Source organism: Rhamphochromis sp. 'chilingali' (assembly GCF_963969265.1).
Source record: "Rhamphochromis sp. 'chilingali' genome assembly, chromosome: 5".
NCBI classification, from domain to species: domain Eukaryota; kingdom Metazoa; phylum Chordata; class Actinopteri; order Cichliformes; family Cichlidae; genus Rhamphochromis; species Rhamphochromis sp. 'chilingali'.
Window position 1 is genome coordinate 25,916,413 of NC_137932.1, and position 21,730 is coordinate 25,938,142.

The 21,730-nt window shown below is 42.7% G+C and overlaps 1 protein-coding gene across 9 annotated transcripts in view; it reads left to right on the forward strand.

Annotated features, from left to right (window-relative positions):
- LOC308396545 (unconventional myosin-VI) overlaps positions 1–21,730 on the forward strand; it is a 159,072-nt gene that overhangs the window by 132,380 nt on the left and 4,962 nt on the right. For 4 of the 9 annotated variants that reach the window (XM_080881937.1, XM_080881934.1, XM_080881930.1 and 1 more), the window contains exons 30-35: positions 205–252; positions 2,540–2,578; positions 6,084–6,187; positions 10,881–11,012; positions 12,582–12,608; positions 19,579–19,797. In XM_080881937.1, the coding sequence (XP_080738063.1) occupies positions 205–252; positions 2,540–2,578; positions 6,084–6,187; positions 10,881–11,012; positions 12,582–12,608; positions 19,579–19,797 (569 nt within the window). The remainder of the gene's footprint in view (positions 1–204; positions 253–2,539; positions 2,579–6,083; positions 6,188–10,880; positions 11,013–12,581; positions 12,609–19,578; positions 19,798–21,730) is intronic. The other 5 variants (XM_080881935.1, XM_080881933.1, XM_080881932.1 and 2 more) reach the window with 4 other exon arrangements.

Below are 21,730 nucleotides of genomic sequence, written 5' to 3' on the forward strand. Positions count from 1 at the left end.
AAGCAGGCTTTAGTCCAGATTAGTTTTCCTTCAGGTGTGACTTTCAGGAGTTTGATGAATCTGAGGCCTGTCCTCAGATCACAATTTGGAAGGAGAATGATTTCCTGATGAGCCTCGGGGGAAGGAATCACCTTCGCCTCCCTGATTGCTTTGTTATGTTGTGCTCTGCTGCTCCGTTATAATCCTGTAATCCTCTGTTTACAGCGCTGCCGCCGCTGCTGCTGCCTCCCCAAAGCTCAAGAGCTTGACCATGTAGGTTTCCTGTCACACCACACGCCTCAGACAGCTTCAGGGCACCGTGCGACGCCGCCGTGCGCTCACAGCTCACATGATAATCCAGACATAAAGCACTCGGTGTAGCCTTGGCCTCGATCACTCTTCTCACTTAGCCTGAAGCGACACGTCTCTCTGAAAGTTGAAATTGATGCTTCACGCCGTGACTCGGCTTTGTTAGTGGCTACATCAAACTGTTTGACCTCCCTAGAGCGCTGCGTCACAGAGCTTTGCACTGCGGGTGGATCGGCCACGTAGACCCGGCCTCTCTGTTCGGGTTCTGTTCTCCACATCACCGAGTAAAACCTGCACATGCATCAGTGTTAAAGATGTAGATTTGAAGAAAAGAGTCATCACAGACATTCAGACAAAAGAATCAAAGGCAGACATTGAAACCTCTGAGCAGGGCTGCCATGATCAGTTTTATCTCAGGTTGATCTGGACATAAAAATATGACTTTAAAAGAATAAAACTTGGAGGATGTCTTTCTTTAAGTACTTAACACCTACAAAAACGTACAAAAAGCGTGAGTGCGTAAACACGCCTGACCTCACTGTGTGAGAAAACAGCTGATTTACAGCCTGAGATGTCTGGAGAAGAGCGAGTGAGTTAAAGGCCCTGTATGTGGTTGTTTCTACACATCAGTCTGTGTCAGAGCTCATAGATCCAAATGAAAGACATTAAAGTGTCAGTTATGAACTTAAACATGTACTCTTTCCTTTCCCTCACCTCCTTTCTTTTGGCATCCTTGCCTCCTTCCTCCCATTCCTCTCACCTGACTTCCTGTTTCTCTCCTTTTGTCTTCTGGAAGTTTAAATTCTCTTAAATGTGTCGGCTGTGTGCGTTTTGATTCAGAGCAGCTGTACTGGCAGTCCGCATCATGTTTCATGCTCAATAACTGTGAAGTTAAGTCATTTATTTTCTAAGCTAAGCTCATCTTCTCATGGCTCCAGGGCACCTGAGTAGGAAGGAAGTGCAGGCGTCACTGTCATGGCCTCTGATTTGTTGCCAGTTGAACCTCTGGACTCAGCGTGACAGCGTTTAGTTAATGGCTCAGCGGCCGCATAATGACGCCCGCTGCACCTTTTTTTGCTTTCTTTTAACTACAGCAGCTGCTTCCTGCCTGATTTCACCTTCCTCCGTTTAATGCCTAATAAGGACTCGTGTAAACATCACAGGAGCGTCGTTAATGGCTCGCACGCAGGAGGAGGCTCGGACCATTAAACGTGTGACCAGAGACGACATAATGAATACATGTTTCTGAAGTGAACGAGGTCGTCCGTGCACAAGCTTATCATGTTGGTAATGAGAAGAATTATCAGATGAAGGTGGAGGTCTGCAGGCTCGCAGGCTTCAGAGCTTCTGCAGTCAGAAAGCCGAGCTGTGGGCGGCACCGTAGGGACCTTTTTTATAACGTGGACAAAAAGAAAGTTTAATTGTAACAAACAGGACAAGTAACGTCTCTGTCACACTAGAGTGAAAATACCACAAAGAATTGGTCGAAGCTGAGGTCTCTGATGTCTCAGCCTAATGGGAGTCGACCTGTCTCCAAACAGAAAGCTACCTTTAGCTGCTCCTTCATTCAGCGGCGTCGCCCAGCAGGTAGCTCTGCATGTTCGATTTGCTAGTTTTTACATTACATGCTCCTCCCGTCTTCTCACGGGATCTTTCGCTTGTAGCCAGTAATGTCTCCAACCGATACCGGTTTGTCACTCTTAGACCAGTTTAAGAAGGATTTTAGATGGTTGCTGTGTGCAACGACAGAAGACTCCACTCGGATGTTTATGTTCCTGTGTGAAAGCAGCAGAATTGAATTTCTGTGTATGCAAACAGCAACAGACTTGCGATATTCCCAGATTTATCCCAGTTATTATTGATCACATGACCACATTCAGTTCCAGACCAATAGCAGACTGACTGTTGAGTGGTTGCAGACCTGCTCCCGGTCTTTAAAGGCATCGAGATCACATGATCACTGCACACAGTGTGACTGTAGCATGAGCTTCTCCTCCGTTTCTGATCATCTGTGAAGTTACGAGAAGTGTGAACAAGTGTTGTCGTGTTGTAGTTTCAGCTGTTTAAAAATCGAAGTGCATGAACACCAACTTCTGTTTTTCCTTCTTCTTCTTCTTCATTTTTAACCCTCTCTTTGTTTTCCTTTCACTTACCTGCTGTCCCTGTTTAGGGAAAAAGATGGTGATGAAGTATTTTGTAGTAAATGTCTCGGCAGCATACTAACAGTTTATCCTAACATCGTGCTTTTTAGGGAGGAAATGGCGAGGGAAATGTCCGAACTTCTGGCTCGGTGGGTAGAAACAGTCTATGTGGATCACACCTCAATGACCAATCAACTCACTCTTTGATCAAAGTTAATAGAAAATTTTAATGAGAATTGAACAAAAACTAAAACTGAATCATTTTTTGATTGTTGATGATCAAAAGTAAATTGAGCAGTGTTGATTACAGGGTTAATAATAACTATTTAGCCTCCACTGTAAAGAACATGATTTATTTTTCTTTTGTGATTTTGAAAGTCGGCCGTGTACACGGGGACGCCGTGGCCCGTTAAATGTCACCCAGCTGTTATTTCCCGCCTCCATCGCCCGGCCGCCGCAGAGGCTCCAGCTGCTCCTGTTTTTAAGATTTTACAGATAAAAGCTGTAACTTTCAGAAAAATGCAGAGTTAGTGGAGGATTTTATGCTGCTGCTTATTAAAAGTCCAGCTCAGCTTTAAACGTTGAAATGTTCACTTCATCATTTCAGAGACAAAATGATTTTGATCTAAATTTCTTTACTGTCCTGATATGTTAATGATAATAATATTTATTTGGAAATGTAAATATTTTCCTAGTTTTTAAAAAAAAAAAAAATTTACTAAGAAAACCTTTTTAGATGTTTTGGATTTTTGGAAGCAAATAAAAAGTAGTTTGTTTTCTCTCAAAGCGCTGTTTTAAAACAGGGTCCAAATGCTTTATTTCCAACAGTTTTTTTTCTTCTAAATTCAAATTCGAATTTGAATATTGTCTCTTCAAGATGTTATAGAGGCGATATGTCTAATATGGTTAGAAAACCCACCCACTTACTCTCTAACGAGGGGCAGCCAGTCAGAAGAATGTTGGCCCAAAGTGGGAGGAGCTAAAATGTTGCAAACAGAGGATGAACCAAAGGGCTGCTCTATTGGAGTCCAGGAATAAAAACATGGAGCTGGGAATGAGCCGAATAAATCTCCTTCAAGGTTTTTCTCTTTGGTCTCTGACTGGATGTTAAAAGGAGGGTGATGCGTAGCAAACAGCTGAGAGCACAGTCAAACCTGGACCTATGAGATAAGGACACAGTGCATGTGCTCCGGCAGGTGCTGCTCAGGTGGTACACCTTTTGATCCTAATGCTGGAAAGCATGCAGTACAGAGTTCCAGATCTTTGTCTTCAGCCACACAAACAGCTTTTTTCTGTAATTACCTCTGCAGATGAAACACAATTGAAACACACTTTGAAACACATGCTCCTTTGAAGGAGCAACTCGAGTTCCAGTGATTTACTGCCCAAAAATGTAAAGCCATGACTTTAATAGAGATTTAGAGTTCAAATTCTTCCTCCTGAAACTCCACCACAGAGAGTTATTCCACCTTTAACCTATAGCAGGTTAAACTGCCGGTCCCGTCAGATTACTGCGAGCATACGCTGTTTTCTGCCCGTGTTCCTGTCAGCATCCCCGCTGCTGTGAATGAGTGATGTCAGCTGAAGCCGTGCCAGTCCCTGCTTCCCGTGTTCGCCTGTCTGCGGTTAATTGGCGACAGGAAGCAGGGGCAGAAGGTGACTGCAGCGCTTGGCCACTTAGCACGCCAAAGTCACCACGTGCTTGTGAAAACACGCTCAGCAACCCCGGGTCTGAGGCCCAGCTCGGGCTAAACATGAGATCCAATAGGATTAGAGGAGCAGCAGGGTCCCGCCTCCAACTTCCCGGCGTTCTAAAAAGGGCAAATCCAGGTCACGGATTAATCAGGCCTGTCAGCAGCGCCGCAGAGGAGCGAGCAGCTGGAGGGTAGCCGCTGTTCTCTGCTGTCAAACGGTCATTCATAATTTAACAGAGCGAGCCGTCACGCTGTGGCGGCCACACGCCGACACAATGGAGGTGCTGTGTGGCTTCCTAGAGACTGAAACAGCATGCATTTTAATGATGTACTCACACCTTCTGTTCTTCTGGTCCTCTCCTTCTTTATAACGCTGCTGTCTGACACCCTCAGTCCTCCTCACCCTGACGTTCATAATGAACCAGCAGCTGTTTAAAGAACGTGGCGCTGCTTCTGTTCCTCGTGGAAAACTGGTTCCTGTCTCACCTGGTGACTTTCACCTGGGTGGAGTTTACTATGTGGGATGCGTCACTGACTGTGTTTCCATGCACCCTAATGAACTATTCAAGTCACAATCAGGCGTTATAGAACACATCCGGCCAACAAATCGTGGTTTGTCATCACTTCTGTGCAAAAGTTAAGGCCGTTCATCTCCATCAATTCAGTCGTTTTTGTCATCATTGCTTTGGGCAAACATATCCACCTCCGGGCTCCAGCGGCTGTGAGCCATGTTTCACTGCAAACGGTTGAAATATGAACCAAACTTCTGTACACCATAACTTCATTAATGATCAATAACCGTCCCACTTATGCTTCACACATCAGAAAAAAGAAGAAAACATTTGAGTTGCCTGGATGTAGAAAACCTTCCCCTGCGTTATTTTTCTTTTCTGAGATGCCGCTGTTGGGCTGTGCGATCATTTATCTCCAGGACCCAAAATTATAAATGTTAATAAGAAATCATTAAAATCTGATCCTCGCAATAATCCATCAAGTGTGCAGTTATAAATGGGATTTAGGTCCAGATATCCTGCGGCTCCTTTACTGAAGATTAATGGTCGAACAGGCCCGTTGGAGGCTTTCAAAAGCTAAAATGGAAATCAAACTTTAATGCTGGATGGTTTTTTCTACAACCTGGCAACTTAAGTCATTCTTAGTTACAGATTACACTATGAAACATTAGCAGATCAGTTCCAGATAATAATAAAACCATTAATTACAGAATTGCAGGTCTTTATAAATGAATGTTCTGCAGGTCTGCAGCATCCTTTGCCTCTGAAGCCACCACTTTAACTAATCTTATATCTGCACAAGCTAGAGAAACCTAATAACCTCAGTTCAATGGACCTGATCCAGAATTCCTCACAAAGAGCTTCTTTTCAGGACTTTTAAAATCTGAAACATGACTGAAGTTTGTCTCAGTATTTTAAGATTGAGATAAATGATCCCATCCTGTACGTTGAACAAAGACTTGATAATTTGATTTCTTCACTGGGTTGCTGAAACAATTCGCATCTATAGATGGCTATCACGTTTCAAATTCTTAGAGACTTCTGGGAAACACTAGATTGAAGTTTAAGAGCCGTATAACAGAAACCAACCCGAAACCTGCCCAGTCAGATACTCAAACAATGTAAAGGGGCCAGTGTAGATTGGAGGCAGGTAACCATGTAGGCCAATAAATAAATAAATAATTGACTAATACGCACAATAAGAACAACTCGTAAATTTTTCTTCCCTAATAAATTTGTGACTTTTATATCATGGATGGATGGAAAACCTATGAAGAATCCAACTGGGTGCATGGCACAGTCCTTTAATGACCCTAACAGCGACCCCCTCAGTAAACTCACCGATGTGGTGTCGGTGGAAATGATCACCTGCTGACGGTCCCCCACAGTTCTCAGCTGTGGGTCTATGTCACTCACCTCTTGCATCCTTCTTCTGTTTCCTGTATTAGAGGTCCGCAGGTCCAGGCGTCCAAGGCGGCTGCGGGCACCAAGAAGTACGAGCTGAGCAAGTGGAAGTATGCTGAGCTGCGTGACGCCATCAATACCTCATGTGGTGAGTGTTTTCTTATTTACTGTTGCGCTGATAGTTTTCCAATAAAGATAATTGTTTGACATTATTTAATGGCTATCCACACTTCCCCAAGCATAAACTAGACATTCTACGTGCCATTGTGGGTTACAAAGACAAATTTTCACTCATTAAATTTTTTTTTTTTAATTGGATAGTCAACGTTCTCAGAGGATGAACCACTTACCAGAGGTTGATGCTTGACAGCTGCAAGGAAATTATTCAGATAACTGACAGTACACATATTGAGTACCTTAACGTTCCCAAAGGATGAATCTTTCCCATTTTGGACACAGTGGGAGCTTCACCCTGGTGCCACATTCAAGTTGAATTAGTTTCATGCATTGACCTTGTGCATTTTGCTCTGTCGAGAGAATCAAGTCCAGACTTTGCCTTTTAAGAAGTGCTTTTCAAAATAAGATCTCTTTAATAATTTATCACCAGAAATCTGTGATTTTCAACTCCAACTTTTCAGCCTGTCAGATTAGAGATTAAGATTGTAAATGATATAAATAACCTTTTTTTTTTTTTTACCTTGCCTTGAAGTATTAATATGTAATGGACATATTTACTGTGTATATTCATATTCCCAGAGGTTGAACCTTTTAGATTTTAATGAACCTGTAATGTCCATTGTTGTCTTCTAAAATTCCTAAACTTTATGTTAAACTCAGAGCTTCATGTCCACATTTTCCTTAAATTTGATGTTCTCTGTTCCTTTGTTCTCACTGGTACTTTAAAGCTACTTTCGTGATGGACTTCTTCTGGAAACTGAGCAGACTCTCCTTAAATTTTTTAAAGTCACTGTTCTTGGTCCTCAGAGGATTAATAATGGATCCGGTAGACATTTCTCCAGCACTGCTGTGAGGCGAAATATATTTAAAATGGCTCAATTTGACTGACAGACTTGAAAAATCCTAATTTTCTCAGAATGTTCATACTCCTCAGAGGATGAGCTCTTTGATTTTTTATTTTTAAACTTTTTTCCATTATCAGCGCGCTTGGATAGAAATCTGATCTTTAACGGTGCAATGACAGGCACACTGATGGGAATTGCTGATTGTATTCACACTCCCTAAGAAGACAGACCGCTGTTATTTTTATCGACCCCATGGTCTTCCTTTGTCCTCGCTCTGAGAATAGCTAAATGGTCGTAAAGGCTGTTTGTTCTGAGTGAAGAGTTCACTCCTCTTGTTTCCAGCAAATGGGCAGCTTTGACAGAATTGTTTGCCACCGCTCGCTTTCCACACCACTTAATTTTATTTTTGTAAACGCCGCTTCATTTTATGACCACTTCTCTCGTGTGGGAGTGAACTGCCGGTCGAGCAGAACAGAGGACAACTCTTTTAGCCAAACTCATCGTGATGATACCACAGCTGTAGCAGGTGCTTTGTCAAACAGAAGAATTTCAGTACGAGGTGATATCACTGTAACATATCAGAGTGTCGAACCTACTCAACCTTTACACTGACATTTAAAAAGCGGCTGATGATCCTATCCAGAATATGTAGAATGTGTTACCTGTGCCAAATTTGACTGTTATTGAATTGTTGTTATATAATTTAAAAATGTTAGAGGAAAAAAAAGTGTGATTTCATATTTGGACCTGCACAGACAGGAAAGAGACCCAAAGGCAACAAATACAGATATAATATGTCTATATAGGTCTTTTTTTAAGGAATATGTTCAGTTACTACGTAATGATAGCAGCGAGGCTGCTGGTTTTAACTGCTGCTCTGGCTGATTTGCTGGTTTAGCTGTAAGGACAAGAGCAGGAATGTTCTTCTACCATAAAAGGCCAAATTTTTACCCTTTAATGTTGTGTTGCATCAGTTCATTGAGGTCTGCAGGGATTTGTTTATGTCCAGTTCTGTCAAGGTCCTGCACCAGTGTTTAAATCAGGTTGAGGTCTGGACTTCGGACTGTTGGGGCACCTTGATTCTTTGCTTTTTCAGCCGTTCTCCTGGAGATTTGCTGCTTTGCTTGGGATCATTGTTCTTCTCTGTGACCCAGTTTGGTCCAAGCTTTATCTGTGGCACAGATGGCCTCATGTGTCTATAGAGTACTTTGATATACAGTTCATGGTCCACTCAGTGACTGGAAGGTGTCCAAACCATCATCCCTCCACCACGGTGCTGAAAGCTTGTCTCAGGTGTTTGGGCATTTCCATTCAGAAATTATTTGACTTAATAGGCTTCCAGTTTTTCTTCAGCTTCCATACCAACTGGTGGATAAAGAGGCCATAGGTGCTGGCTTTGCCCCTCAGCAGGCTACCAGAAGCTGGACAATAGGAAGAAAGTGGTCTAATAAGCCTCAGAACCCTGTTTGAGGTGTTACTGCTGAGTTGGACGGCTGTAAAATTGTAGCTTTTGTCATCAATACACAAAGCAGTTCCTGCTTTATCTAAGATCTAAACATGTCTTCCATCCCTGAAGCCGTTATCTCAATGTACAGGAGGTGGAACATCCAATCAGGGGACTCTGATAGTGGACGAACAAACTTTCATCCTTGGTTTGATTTTGATTCACTTATAAAAGAAAGTGAAACTTAAAGAAAACAGCCAAGAGGAGAATATCCGCCTGTTTCCTCTCTTTCTTTCTCAGTTTAACCTCAGAGATCACCTGTCCTTATCCACGCAGCAGGAAGCGTGGAGGACTGGGACAAGGAGGGTCGACGCCCGCCGGCTTCTCTGAAATGAATGTGCTGAGAGTCGCCTGCGGGCGGCCGCATATAAACACATAGAATGACTCGGTCAGCGTTTAACAGGCCGCTCACCTCCCCAGACAGAGGAGGGGATCGCATACTGATGCGATCACGTCCACAGCTACGGATCATCACGAGCAGCAGAATAAAAAAGTCCAGCGTCGAGGGCCTGTTGACACGCAGCGTATTCTGCAGAGGTTTCCGCTCGCCTCAACAAACGGAGGATGTTTTTTTTGTTCGTCTGGCGTTACCTAAGCACTTAGTGTGCATTATGCATCTCATTGCTTGGTGTTAGCCTTCGCACTCTGGATGATAAATTGAATGTGTGTGTTTTTCTTTCTTTATTTCCTTTCTTTCTTTATATATTACTGAAGTCATTTATCTGAATCGTCCAGATGAAATGTGTGCTTAATGCTGCTGCCTGCCTTCTCTCGGGGCGCGCGCACTACATTGATTATGTTGAGATGAACATCAGCGCCGTGTGTGGGGGAATCAACAAAAGTTGGTCCATCTGCCAATATTAATTATGTGAGTTTTAACGGTTCAATAATGTGGATTTTTTTTGTCAACAAATTGTACTTTTTATGGCCAAAGGTTTGTGGACATAGAGAGCTGTATAATTGTACCCTAAAAAGTTCATAAATAACATCTATGTACATAAAAATCCACAGAGAAGATTTGTTTTTCCAAAATGTTAGCAATCAGGCAACCCAAACCAGCTGGAGAATTTAAATCTACAGCCACAGATAAAGCAAACCAACCTTCACTCAGTGCTTGCTCTCTGACAGCTGGTGACTAGTGGCCATGGCCCTGATTGCCCTTTAACCCTGTGGAGAATTTCTCATCCTAAATGCTTAGGAAACAAGCGGGGAAGTCACTGAGGGCGATCTTGTCGCTGGGCCTGTCACGTCTGCCATCCAAGGCCCGGATTTCAGTGACCTTCTACGTCTTATGGTCGCTGCTACTCGTCCTTATACTTGTGTCTGCCTGTTAAAAGGCTATAATCCCTTTATTTGATACAGCCTTTAGCCAAACACCGTCTGCTGCCTCAAGAAAACATGAATGAGGGAGTTTAATGTCAGGTAACCTCTGTTTAATATGGATTCCCAGCACCTGGTCCACTGCAGCCTCTGTGATTATGCAGTAAGAATTAAGCCCGGTTGACGGGATGTCGGACATCCACAGAAAAGGTCTGAACCAGTGAATCGGTCAGCCGTGCGCTGCTTCAGTTTGTGTTCACCCTCTTTGCTGTTTCAACCTTGAGGCGACTTTTGTTGTGATTTGGCGCTATATAAATAAAATTGAATTGAATTGAACATGACAGAAACAGTGAAAGCCAGCTCAGTGAAGAAATGGTTTCCCCACTTAAGTAAGAACAGAGCTCGGATTTTAACACCGACTTGAACTCAAACCTGATGACTCAGTGGCTGATTGGAGGAAGATGTGCAGCCAGCACTAATCAGAAGGTTGTTGGTTCGATCCCTGTCGGCTCCAGTCTGCATGGACAAGATACCAGCCCCAAATTGGTCTCCAATGCATCAGAGTATGAATGCGTTTGAATGTCAGCTAGTAAGCACCTAAATAAAAAGAGCCGCGAAAAAGTGCTCGTGTGAAACTGTGAATGAGGCGAACTGTGTAAAGTTTGAGTGCTCAGAGTAGCGGTGCACAAGAACCAGCCCACTTTCAATATGTAATTATCACCAAAGCTTTCAGTGCATGTTGTTATTAACTATTATTAAATATAATGGTGGAGTTGATGAAATCGGAAGGACAGCACTGCTTTTTCCATAGCGACGGGGTTCAGACTCCTGTCAGATTCATGGTTCTCTGTTTGAATATGACTTTTACACAGATTCGTCCAAGTTCTCGGTTCTTTCAGGTTCTCCAGTTTTCAAATCGATGTACGTCTCTGAAATGTATTTGCAGAAGCTGTCAGTATTTCTTCTGCCTGATTTTCTGATCCTGTCTCCTCCAGACATCGAGCTGCTGGCCGCCTGCAGAGAGGAGTTCCACCGCCGGCTTAAAGTTTACCACGCCTGGAAGTCAAAGAACAAGAAGAGGAACACCGATACAGAGCAGCGAGCACCGAAATCTGTCACCGACTACGGTATGACGGGCGCCGCAGCGTTTATTCCTCTGGAGCTGTCTCTCTTTGTGTTTTTCCCACAGCGAGTGAAACGCTTTCTGCATTTTTCATGCACTCGGTACAAAAACAGCTCTCTCGTTTGCAGATTGACGTTGAAAGTACCTCAAAGTACCTCAAAAACATTTTTCGAACACTTCTAACTCCTTTTGTATAACCTTGTGGCCACAAAGGTCTCTCATCCATTTAATCTTTCTCTCTTATGTTTAAACTTACACTTGAAAGAAGGAAACAACCCGAAGCTTTACAGGAAGAGAGAAACACACTGAGCCTTGAACAGCCTGCAGGTCAGAGGTCACAGAGGTCGACTTTTGTTTGGATGTGAAGGAGTCTCAGATTTGTGCAGAACGGTGAGACGGATTTGGTTTGTGCACATTTATAAATGAGATCCTCTGACCTTAAAGATTCCTCTGAGCGATTTTAAACCTCTGAAGTCTCCAAAATCTGAAACTGATTCACCGTGCTGGACTCTGACCAAACAATGCCTTCATTTGAATGCCAGACTTTATAAAGACGAGCACTTCGGTCTGTCGGGGTCGCTGACAGCTTGCCGTGATTGTCAGTCAGCAACAAGACGAGCAAATGGACTCAGTCTCTCACCTCTCCACCGCCATCGCCTCATTTCCTTGTGCCACACGTTGAGTTGTCATGACGACAAAGAGCTCTTATTCAGAGCTGTCTATTGTGTGCACTGCTCAGACTACAGATTGGTCCACGAGCCCCCACACGCATACTCTCTTTTATCCCTCATCCTTCATGTGAGAGTCGCAGCTTTTGTCCTGCTGCTGCTTCGACTCCGGACATGTGACATGTGCAGCCGTCAGAAGATCCGGCTTTAACGGTGGCCGTGGCTCCGTGTGTGAAGGTGATGACATGTATTTATAATATCCGATCCCCAAATCACTCCCAGGGTCTTTGACGTGAGCAACCCCCTCTCTGGTTTTCTGTCTAACATCCACACTCATTAGCACCACGTGTGTCAGTTTTCACACGTGGTGCTGCACCGCTGTGTTGCACCAGAGTGTCGACAGAACCATCATGATGATTTATGCTTGCGTAGAGCTTCAGATGTAGTCTGTATAAGAGCCTGCTGCCCGTCACCAGGCGATGGGGTTTCTATCATGTTGGTACTGGTTCATTCTAAAACCGGAGGAAACGGCAGGACAAACGTGGCAGTACATCTTCTCGTGCTCTGCATCGATGTGATGTGCAACAGGTTACGGAGCAGATGCAATGCAGACGCAGATTTAAAGCCCCCAAAAGTTTTAGATTTGATGAGTCGCATATTTATGTTTAGTTACGTGTAAAAATCTGACTCTCCATTCCTCCGTGTCGCCCTTTTTCTTGTTGCCGCTGCTGAACACGCCTCACTAACACCTGACTGAGACATGATGTCGAAGCGCGGTGCTGTCTGATACCGTCAGTGTTCATGTCTTCATTCTCATGTTCTCATTCATCACTGTTATCATAAAGTGTCAGTGTTGCATCACTTCCTGTATGTGTGTACGTGTAACCTGGCATGTTTACTTTCAGATCATGCACCACCTGTGAAAACAGCATGTAAGTGGTCCTCTAGTGTGTAATGCTACTTACACCCCGCCGCCATTACTAACCCCTTCCTCCCCTCCCGCTCAGCCCTGGGATCGCTGCTGGCCTCAGGCTTGTGCTTTCGCTAGTAAACGTACTTTTTTTCTGTGGTAGGAGTAGGAAATAGATGGTGGATGGGTTTCCGTAGCAACTGCTGCCTGTATTGAGACATTATTTGGGCTTCTTTTTTAAGCACCATTTTGTCTTTACGAGCAGCGTGCTGGTGCCAGCTCTCGCCTGCCTGACAGCCATAACGCTTTGATAAAGAGTGGAGGATATTCCTGCGAGCTCTTTAGGCTGCTGTTATTGATACTCCCACAGAAAGGACTTCTCAAGGAAGAGGAGAGGGAGGGAGAGGAGGACAGAAGGCTTTCTGGGTTTTCAGGGTAGTTGGCTTCTGTTTGCCGAGGGATGATAGCATCATGTTTACTGCGCTGTGACGGGAGGAAAAGGCCGCCACGCCGGCTGATCGGAAGAGAAACGTAGTAAAAGAAGTCATCAGTGAAGCAGATGGCTCACTCCCCTCACTCCAGACTTAATGAAGAGTTTAGATACACGACGGCCTGTTCAGCTGAGCAAGGCACAACAGGGAGATTGAACTCTGAGTGACCAAAGAGGTTTATTTTAACAGGTATACATTCGAAATTGTCCCTAAAGATGAGGTAGATCATGTCATCAAGACTTGAACTCAAAAACACTGGAGAAAAAAGGTCAGGTCAGCCAGAGGAAACCAAAACATGTTTTATTGCTTGTTCCTGCTGAGGTTTTTTTGTTTTGTTTTGTTTTTTAATACAGTTTTCTCAGTCATTTAAGAAGCTCTTCAACAATATTAAAGCTAGCAAGTGAAGCTGTTGACGTCTGGACTGTATGTTGTATAAAGCAGGAGAAAATGTGGAAAGTCTTGAAACAAGTATCTGGATTTTCAGGCTGAATTTTGCCCTTAAAGGTTAAATCTGCAGCAGCAAACATCAGCTCCTCCAAAACCAAAGTGAACCAACACAGATGGACTAATCGCAGTTACCGATGGCCCACTGACCAAGTAAAGAGTGTCACTTATCATGGCTCATCAGCAAGAACTGTACAGCACGAAACTAGATAATTACAGGCTCATTTCAGAGACTCCAACCCATCTAGAAGTCAATGCAGTGCAACCTGAGAACAGAGGTTATAATACAAAACCACAACATCAATCCCTACAACATTACAAATAGCCAGAGCATGGTGTGCCTACCACCATAAATTGGACACCACCTGGAAAACACAAACGAACGTCGGCCCAAAACATCATGGAACTGTGATGGCGACCTGAAGGAGATGGATCTGGTGTGGGTAAGCCGGGTTGGGCCCAGATGGAGGCAGATCAACAATGTCGTCCAGGGATGATGAGGACTCATTCTCACTGTAACGTTCCAGAACTGCTCCCAATGAAGACATCTGGAAGAACATGTCAGCTACCTTACTTCCAAAGGCAGATGGAGACTCGGGTCACTCATCAGTTTGTTCATTCATACGTGGTACACGGCAGCGTGCAGCAATTCATCCACAGAAACCAGTTCCACCCTTTGTCAGTGCTATCCTGTGCGTTCGTCAGCCTTGAAGCCTGAACCCTCCTCTCGACCCCTCGTTGAGTCACCTCGGGTACTAAAATACGACAAACGGTAATCAACAGGCCGAGTGAATGCAGCAGGGAGTTCAGCACAAGTACCTCTCTGAAGGGTAAACCTCCATTTCTGCTGCTTCTTCTAAACAAAGAAAGCTGATTTTTTTTTTTTTCCCCTCTTTTTTGGCGTTTTTCTTTTGAAGTTTGCTGACGCCTGGAGGTGAAGTTTGTTTTCTTGGTTTCTGAGGTGGTTTGTAGGTGACGGCTAAACAAAGCGTTGCTTTGTAGAAGATGGTTTTCTCACTTTTTTTTGAAACGCTGCAAAAAACCAAAACCAAACAGACCTAAAGATGTTTGAAACCAGGTTTAAAATAACACGTTGCCTTTTTCTTCCATTTGTCAGCTTGAGAAATGGAACAAAAAGGCAATTTATATCAACACGAGCTGACATGAATCGAAAACTAGATTTTATTTTGTGAGTTTCTTTCTGAAATGTGATTTTCTGCAGATTAAATGTCCTTTATCACGTAGAGAAGCTTCTTCAATCTCTGTAGAGTATTACTTTACACTCCACTTTTTAGAAAGATGCAAATTGTTTTTTAAATGTTTCTCACGAGTGTACAAACCCCTTCGTAAACATCTGGCATCTGCTTCACGTCTCGCTGATTTCTTTGCTCTTCCACCAGCTCTGCTGTGATCTCTAACCCTCCTCCTCTTCCTCCTCAGCTCTAACAGCAGGACTCACTGACTGCACTTAGACATGGAGACCAGGGAACGGGCTCTTTGTTCAGACCTAATGGGAGTACAGCAGACGGGGCTTCATGTTTACATGCTGTGGGTTAATGGGAAATATGAAAAGGAGATCAAACATTTGACCAGGTTGTGCTGATTGAGATTCTGTGTTTAGTCCTGTTCCTGAGCCTTGACCTGTGTATTAACAGCTGTAGATATAAAGCAGCATTTCAGTAGAAGGTTCGTGGTCAGGAGTCCATGTGAATCGTAGACAAGCGCAGGGTAAGATTTAAGCATGAGAGCCAAAAGCAACAATCAGATATGAGCCCGTCCTGAGTTTATGCTGGTTGCTGTCCTCACAAACAGCAGACAAAGCTTTTGGATTTGTTTCATCCAAAAAGTGTGCAGGCCTGTCAGACTTTACATGCATTTCAAAGATGACTCAGTGCACTGATGGAGATGACCGCTGGAAAAAGAGATTTAACTTTTTTTCTGAACTTCCTGTGTTGAGATTCCCATCGTTTAGGCAAGGCAAGTGTATTTATATAGCACAATTCAACAACAAGGTGATTCAAAGTGCTTTACAGAGACATTAAAAAACAAATAAAAAGCATGATTTAAAATTGATAAAAAAAAACAGTAGATACAATCAGAACAGTAGATAAAATCAGTAGTTAAATGTAAGTTTTGAAATTTAAGCTTAAAAGTGTGGATTTGGTGCTTTATTCAAATGCAGCTGGGTGGGTGAGTCTTCAACCTGGATTTAAATAAACTGAGTGTTTCAGCTGATCTGAGGCTTTCTGGGAGTTTGTTCCACATATATGGAGCATAAAAGCTGAATGCAGCTTCTCCGTGTCTGGTTCTGACTCTGGGAACTGATAAAAGACCAGATCCAGATGACCTGAGGGATCTGGAAGGTTCATACTGGGTCAGGAGGTCATTGATGTATTTTGTAGGGGTGCAACGATACACAAAATTCACGGTTCGGTTCGGTTCGATACTTTGGTGTCACGGTTCGATATTTTTTCGATACAAAAAAAATGTTCATGCCTTTTTAATTTGTTGTTTATTAAAATTATAAATATATATTTTAACTCAAAAGTACAGTTTTTAAATTTAACCCTAACCCTTGTGCGTGTTTTTTATTTTGACAGCGAATGCGCACCTGCGGACCACTTATGTGCAGCCCTGGTTATTTAGCTCATCATATCGCAGCCACAGAAATTATTTTGTCCATGAAACCATAAAGCTGCACTTTCTTTTTGCCTTATAGTCTGATTTGTCATAACTTCTCCTGCTGCTTTTACACACACTCACATAAGCTCAGCGATTCTCTGCGAGATCAACCTCTCACATGTTTAAGCTTGCTGCAGGAGATTTCACTTGTCATGTTTGCATAGTAAGCTAACTATTAATAAGACGATGTCAGAGGAATTGGTGCACAAATTATCATCACTCACCAATCAGTACTGTCGCTCTCTATACACAGTTCGCACGATTGCAAAGTGAAAGCAAAAAAACAAGTGCAAATTCAAACGGGACTTCAATATGTCACATATTGACAGTGGCTCACCGATGCCAATGACATAATTACCCAGCTACATTTCTGAAAGAATGCAAAAGCATTGACATATATTTTTTCTACAATAGCCCGACGGGTAGGGAAGAGATAGATTTTGGTAGCCCGACTGAAAACATCGCTAGCTCCGGGACGTCGGGCTAGCGATATTGCAAGCCCTGTATCTGATTGAGGAATCACTCATCTTTGGAAAAGAGAGTTTATTACAGAGAAATGGCTCTTTCCAAAATAAAAGCTATACTATCAGCTTCTTCTGGGCTATATTCTCAGCAGCATAAGGAGAATCATGTGCTAACAGCTGTCTAAATGACTCGGCTAAAGTTAGTAGCATGCTTGTTGTTTTTGTCTTTGCACTAGGATGATGTCGGCGTAAATGTGCAGTCATATTCGTTGTGTTCCCACTAGTGCTTTCAGGTTAATCTCGTTGAAATGACCTTAACGCCACAACACGGCAAATCTCCGTTAACGAGCTACCGCCGATCGCTCCGTGCATGGGGCTAGACGGCCAACACGTTAACGAGCTAACTGCGCTAACACACTAGTTCACACCAATGTAATTGAGCATTGCATGGCACATCCAACATACTGTTTTACTTTAGTCCATGACTCGCTTACCTTCAGGGTCATACGTCACATGAAAACCAAAATAATTCCAAACGCCAGATCTGAATGAGGGTGGGGGAGGTCCATGTTGCTGAGAGCTTAACTTCTGTCTCGCTAGCTTGCCCTGCGCTCTTCCTCCTGACTATGCTGTCTGTGTGGAGCGCTCAGTGGATCTGCGCTCGACAGTGCAGCCTAGGCGGAGTAGTCGAACACAGATTCACTGAGCGCCCCACACAGACAGCATCGTCAGAAGGAAAATTGATAAAATAAATTACAAATGTTGTATTGTTCGATACATATGCGTACCGAACCGAAAGCACTGTATCGAACGGTTCAATATCGATACGAATATCGTTGCACCCCTAGTATTTTGGTCCTAAACCATTCAGAGCTTTATAGGCCAGCATCAGAACTATCAGTCTATCCTCTGACGGACAGGCAGCCAGTGTAAAGACCTCAGAGCTGGACTGATGTGGTCCACTTTTTTGGTCTTAGTGAGGACTCGAGCAGCAGAGTTCTGAATGAGCTGTAGTTGTCTGACTGATTTTTTTTTTTAGGTAGACCTGTAAAGAGGCTGTTACAGTAATCAAGCCTACTAAAGATGAATGCATGGACTAGTTTTTCTAGGTCCAAGACATCAGATCTTTTATCCTTGAAATATTCTTGAGGTGATAGTAAGCTGATTTTGTTATTGTCTTAATGTGTTTTTCTAAGTTAGGTCTGCATCCATCACTACACCCAAATTTCTCGCCTGGTTTGTGGTTTTTAGGTGTATAGATTGAAGTTCTCTGGTGACCTGTAATCGTTTTTCTTTGGATCCAAAGACTATTACTTCAGTTTTGTTTTTGTTTAGCTGGAGAAAATTGTGGCACAACCAGTCATTAATTTCCTCAATGCATTTACCAAGAGCCTGTACAGGGCCTCGGTCTCCTGGTGACATTGTGATATATATTTGTGTCATCTGCATAGCTGTGGTAGTTTATTTTGTTGTTCTTTATTATCTGTGCCAGTGGGAGCATGTAAATGTTAAACAGAAGGGGTCCCAAGATGGAACCTCGGGGAACTCCACATGTGATACTTGTCTGCTCAGATGTGAAGTTACCTATTGATACAAAGTATTTCCTGTTTTCTAAGTATGTTTAGGGGAATACTGACGCAAGGTCAAGCAGCCTCTGACTTACAGTGCTGTGTTGATGTCAAGAACAAGATCATTTAAACTCAACACAGGTCAAGCTTTTTTTTAATCACTTGCATTTTAATGTACTTTAATTGCAGATTTGGTATATGCAAGTTTGCCTTAAAAGACTTTCATGTCAGCTGGTAAACACGAAGCTGCATCCTGTAACCAGATCTTCTAGTAGAAAAAAGGACAAACTTGAAGGTTACGAAGCTACCAATGACACCCCTACGGCTTTAATTAGATGTGCCTTTAAAACACCTTAAAGTTATGAGGTGGGAGTGTATGTCTTATATTGCTTTATGTTCTTTAAAAAGAAAACGGCATATTGTTCAATTTGTTTTTTGTAAAAGTCGATGCAAAAACTTTAATAAAAATATCGGGAAAAAATAAATAAATAAATAAAACCTGCAGGACACCGGCCCATGAGACCTGGAGTTCCCCCACCCCTGCTCTAATCTGCTGACAATAAGTAACTGTGATGAATACATTCTTTTTATTTTCAATTAAAAATGTGAAAAAATTACTCAAGAAAAAAAAAAAAATTACTCAAGAAAAAAACACCTTAAAGTTTGTCAGATTAAATGTATGTAAAACTGTATCTACTGAATTCACAGAGGTTGAAGGTAGATATTATTTACCAGGATCAGCCTCTCTTTTCCAGTTTTTATGCTAATCTAAACGGTCGCTGCTGTTTGGAGTGCTACTGAGTAAAATGCAAAAATATTCCTTTAAACTGTCCAGTTTGAGAATGTCAGGTGTAATTTGTGCTCAGGCAGCTGTTGTTAATGTCTGTATGCTCACTGCAACTCACTATTGTGTCTCTTGCATAATTAACGAGGCCGAGCAGCTTTTAGCTAAAACACTAAAACGAGCTGTAAACATTGGAATTAGTAAGTTCAGATAAAAACAACTCCAGCCTTTTCTTTCATGTCATTAAGCAAAAAACTAAAGTTTTAAACATCCTCTGAGCCTTAGTGTGGTTTGTTGAAATTCTTACCCTCGTCTCCAAGTAGAAAACTATTTTTTTTAAAAAACAACAACAACAACATGTTTTTGTCTATCTTTAGTCTGCAAAGAACTCTGTCTTTACTCTGCTTCATAAGTTAATGCACAGGTTGATAAACAGGAAACAGGATAAGCTACATTTACCATAACCACTTCCCAGGCTACTGCATGTAAACATGGTCTCTGATTTATGAAAGACTCCTAACTTTTTTTTAATATATTTCCCTCTGCATCCAATCAACAGCCCAGCAGAACCCAGCCCCACCTATACCGGCCCGGCAGTACGAGGTGGCGATGAACCGGCAGCAGCGCTACTTCCGCATCCCGTTCATCCGGCCGAGCGACCAGTACAAGGACCCCCAGAACAAGAAGAAGGGCTGGTGGTACGCGCACTTCGACGGACCCTGGATCGCCAGGCAGATGGAGCTGCATCCCGATAAACACCCAATCCTACTGGTGGCAGGTCAGTACAACCCAGATATCTGAGGGAGGCAAAGACTGAGCATGGAAATAAATCTCTGTCTTTACCTTACGTTATACATTCACCTGTGTTGGAAACATTTCTGCACACATATGTTAGTCGACAGTGGCCGGGTTATTCTGTTCTTTGAGAGTCTATCCATCTACAGACTAAATGAAACAACATATATATGCACCAAGTTAAACACAGTTACACCACCCATTGGGCTGCATCACAGTATGACAGAGTGAGTGACAGGCATAAGGAAACAAGCAGTTAAAGAGTAGAAGAAAAAACGAGAAGAAAGGGTGGAGGTGGAGAGGAAAATCGATGAGTTGATTCTGCGACAGCCACAGAAAGAAATGAAATCAGAAGCAGCACTTCGCTGTTAATCAATGTTCAAGACTTTGACTTTGTGCGAGTGCAGCAGATTGATTATATTCGAGTCATAATGCACCGTCAGGTCGTTCTCCGTAGAGACGCAGAGGCTTTTATTTTTAGGAGGCCCGTGCAACGAATCATCAACCGCGATTTGACGAGCTCTCCTTCGAGAATGCCAGAAATCACGCGTCAGCTTTTATCAGAACATTAGAGCGATACGCTGCAGTTTTCATTCTACATGACTTTATTCAGTTCAATTCAATTTAATTTAATTTATACAGCGCCAAATCACAACAACAGTCGCCTCAAGGCGCTTTATATTATAAGGTAGACCCTACAATAATACATACAGAGAAAAACCCAACAATCATATGACTCCCTATAAGCAAGCACTTTGGTGACAGTGGGAAGGAAAAACTCCCTTTTAACAGGATTAAGAGATTAATAACAAGAATGATTTAATGCAAAGAGGTCGATTAACACATAGGGAGTGAAGAAGAAACACCCAGTGCATCATGGGAATCCCCCAGCAGCCTACACCTATCCAGAGTTACTAAGAGAGGATTCAGGGTCAGCTGATCCAGCCATGACTATATGCTTTAGCAAAAGGGAAAGGTTTAAACCTAATCTCAAAAGTAGAGTGTCTCCTGAATCCAAATGGGAAGCTCCATAGAGGAGGGGCCTGAAAACTGAAGGCGCTGCCTCCCTTTCTACTTTTAAATACTCCAAATGTTGCAACACTACTTGTTTCGCCGTCAATTTTCCTCAACACCTCACTTCATATTTATCATATTTCATATTTGTCTGTAGAGAGGGTCTAGCCTAGGACCCTTACTGGATACAGGCGCCCCCAGGTGGGAATCGCACTTGCGAATCCCATTCCAAAGCCGTGCAGTCTTACCACTACGCTATCCAGCTGCAAGCCTCCTGAATATGTGCCTTTCATAAATGCCTTCCTTTTTTTTTCCTCAGAAATTTCCCTCATTCCAACAGTTTACCTTGTCGATAACATTCAGTTTTTACTTAAATGTAATCCCTTGATTGACCTGATATGCTGCTCTTTAATTCCCGTGTCTAAAAGAGATTTTATGAAAGTAAATGTTTAACTGGGGATAAACATTTACTTTGAATTGTTAAAGTGTGCCTGGGATTTCTTTAATTGTCCTCTATACAGAGCACTTCAAAGAAAAACAATCTGGAATCTTTTTCCAGTTGCATTAAAGAAAAAAGGTTTGAAACTCCAACATTTGTCAGAGCAAAGTGTAATATTTGTATTCTATTGATAACATAATATAACAGATATCCACAGATGCTGCTGCATCCTCCCACAATTTGCCAAATTAAATGAAAGCGCCTGAGTGAGTGTTTGTGTCAGAACAAGCTGTAAAATCGCAGATTGTACCAAATGACGAGTACAACAACAGTAAAGAAGGAAAAAACGAAGCGTTTGTTTTGTTCACCCACCTGTCTGAGCATATGTGTGCTGATGAGTTCAAACATCACAACTCCTAGCAGCATATTTCTCAACTTTAATTTGGCTCTGAGGGCTGCACTC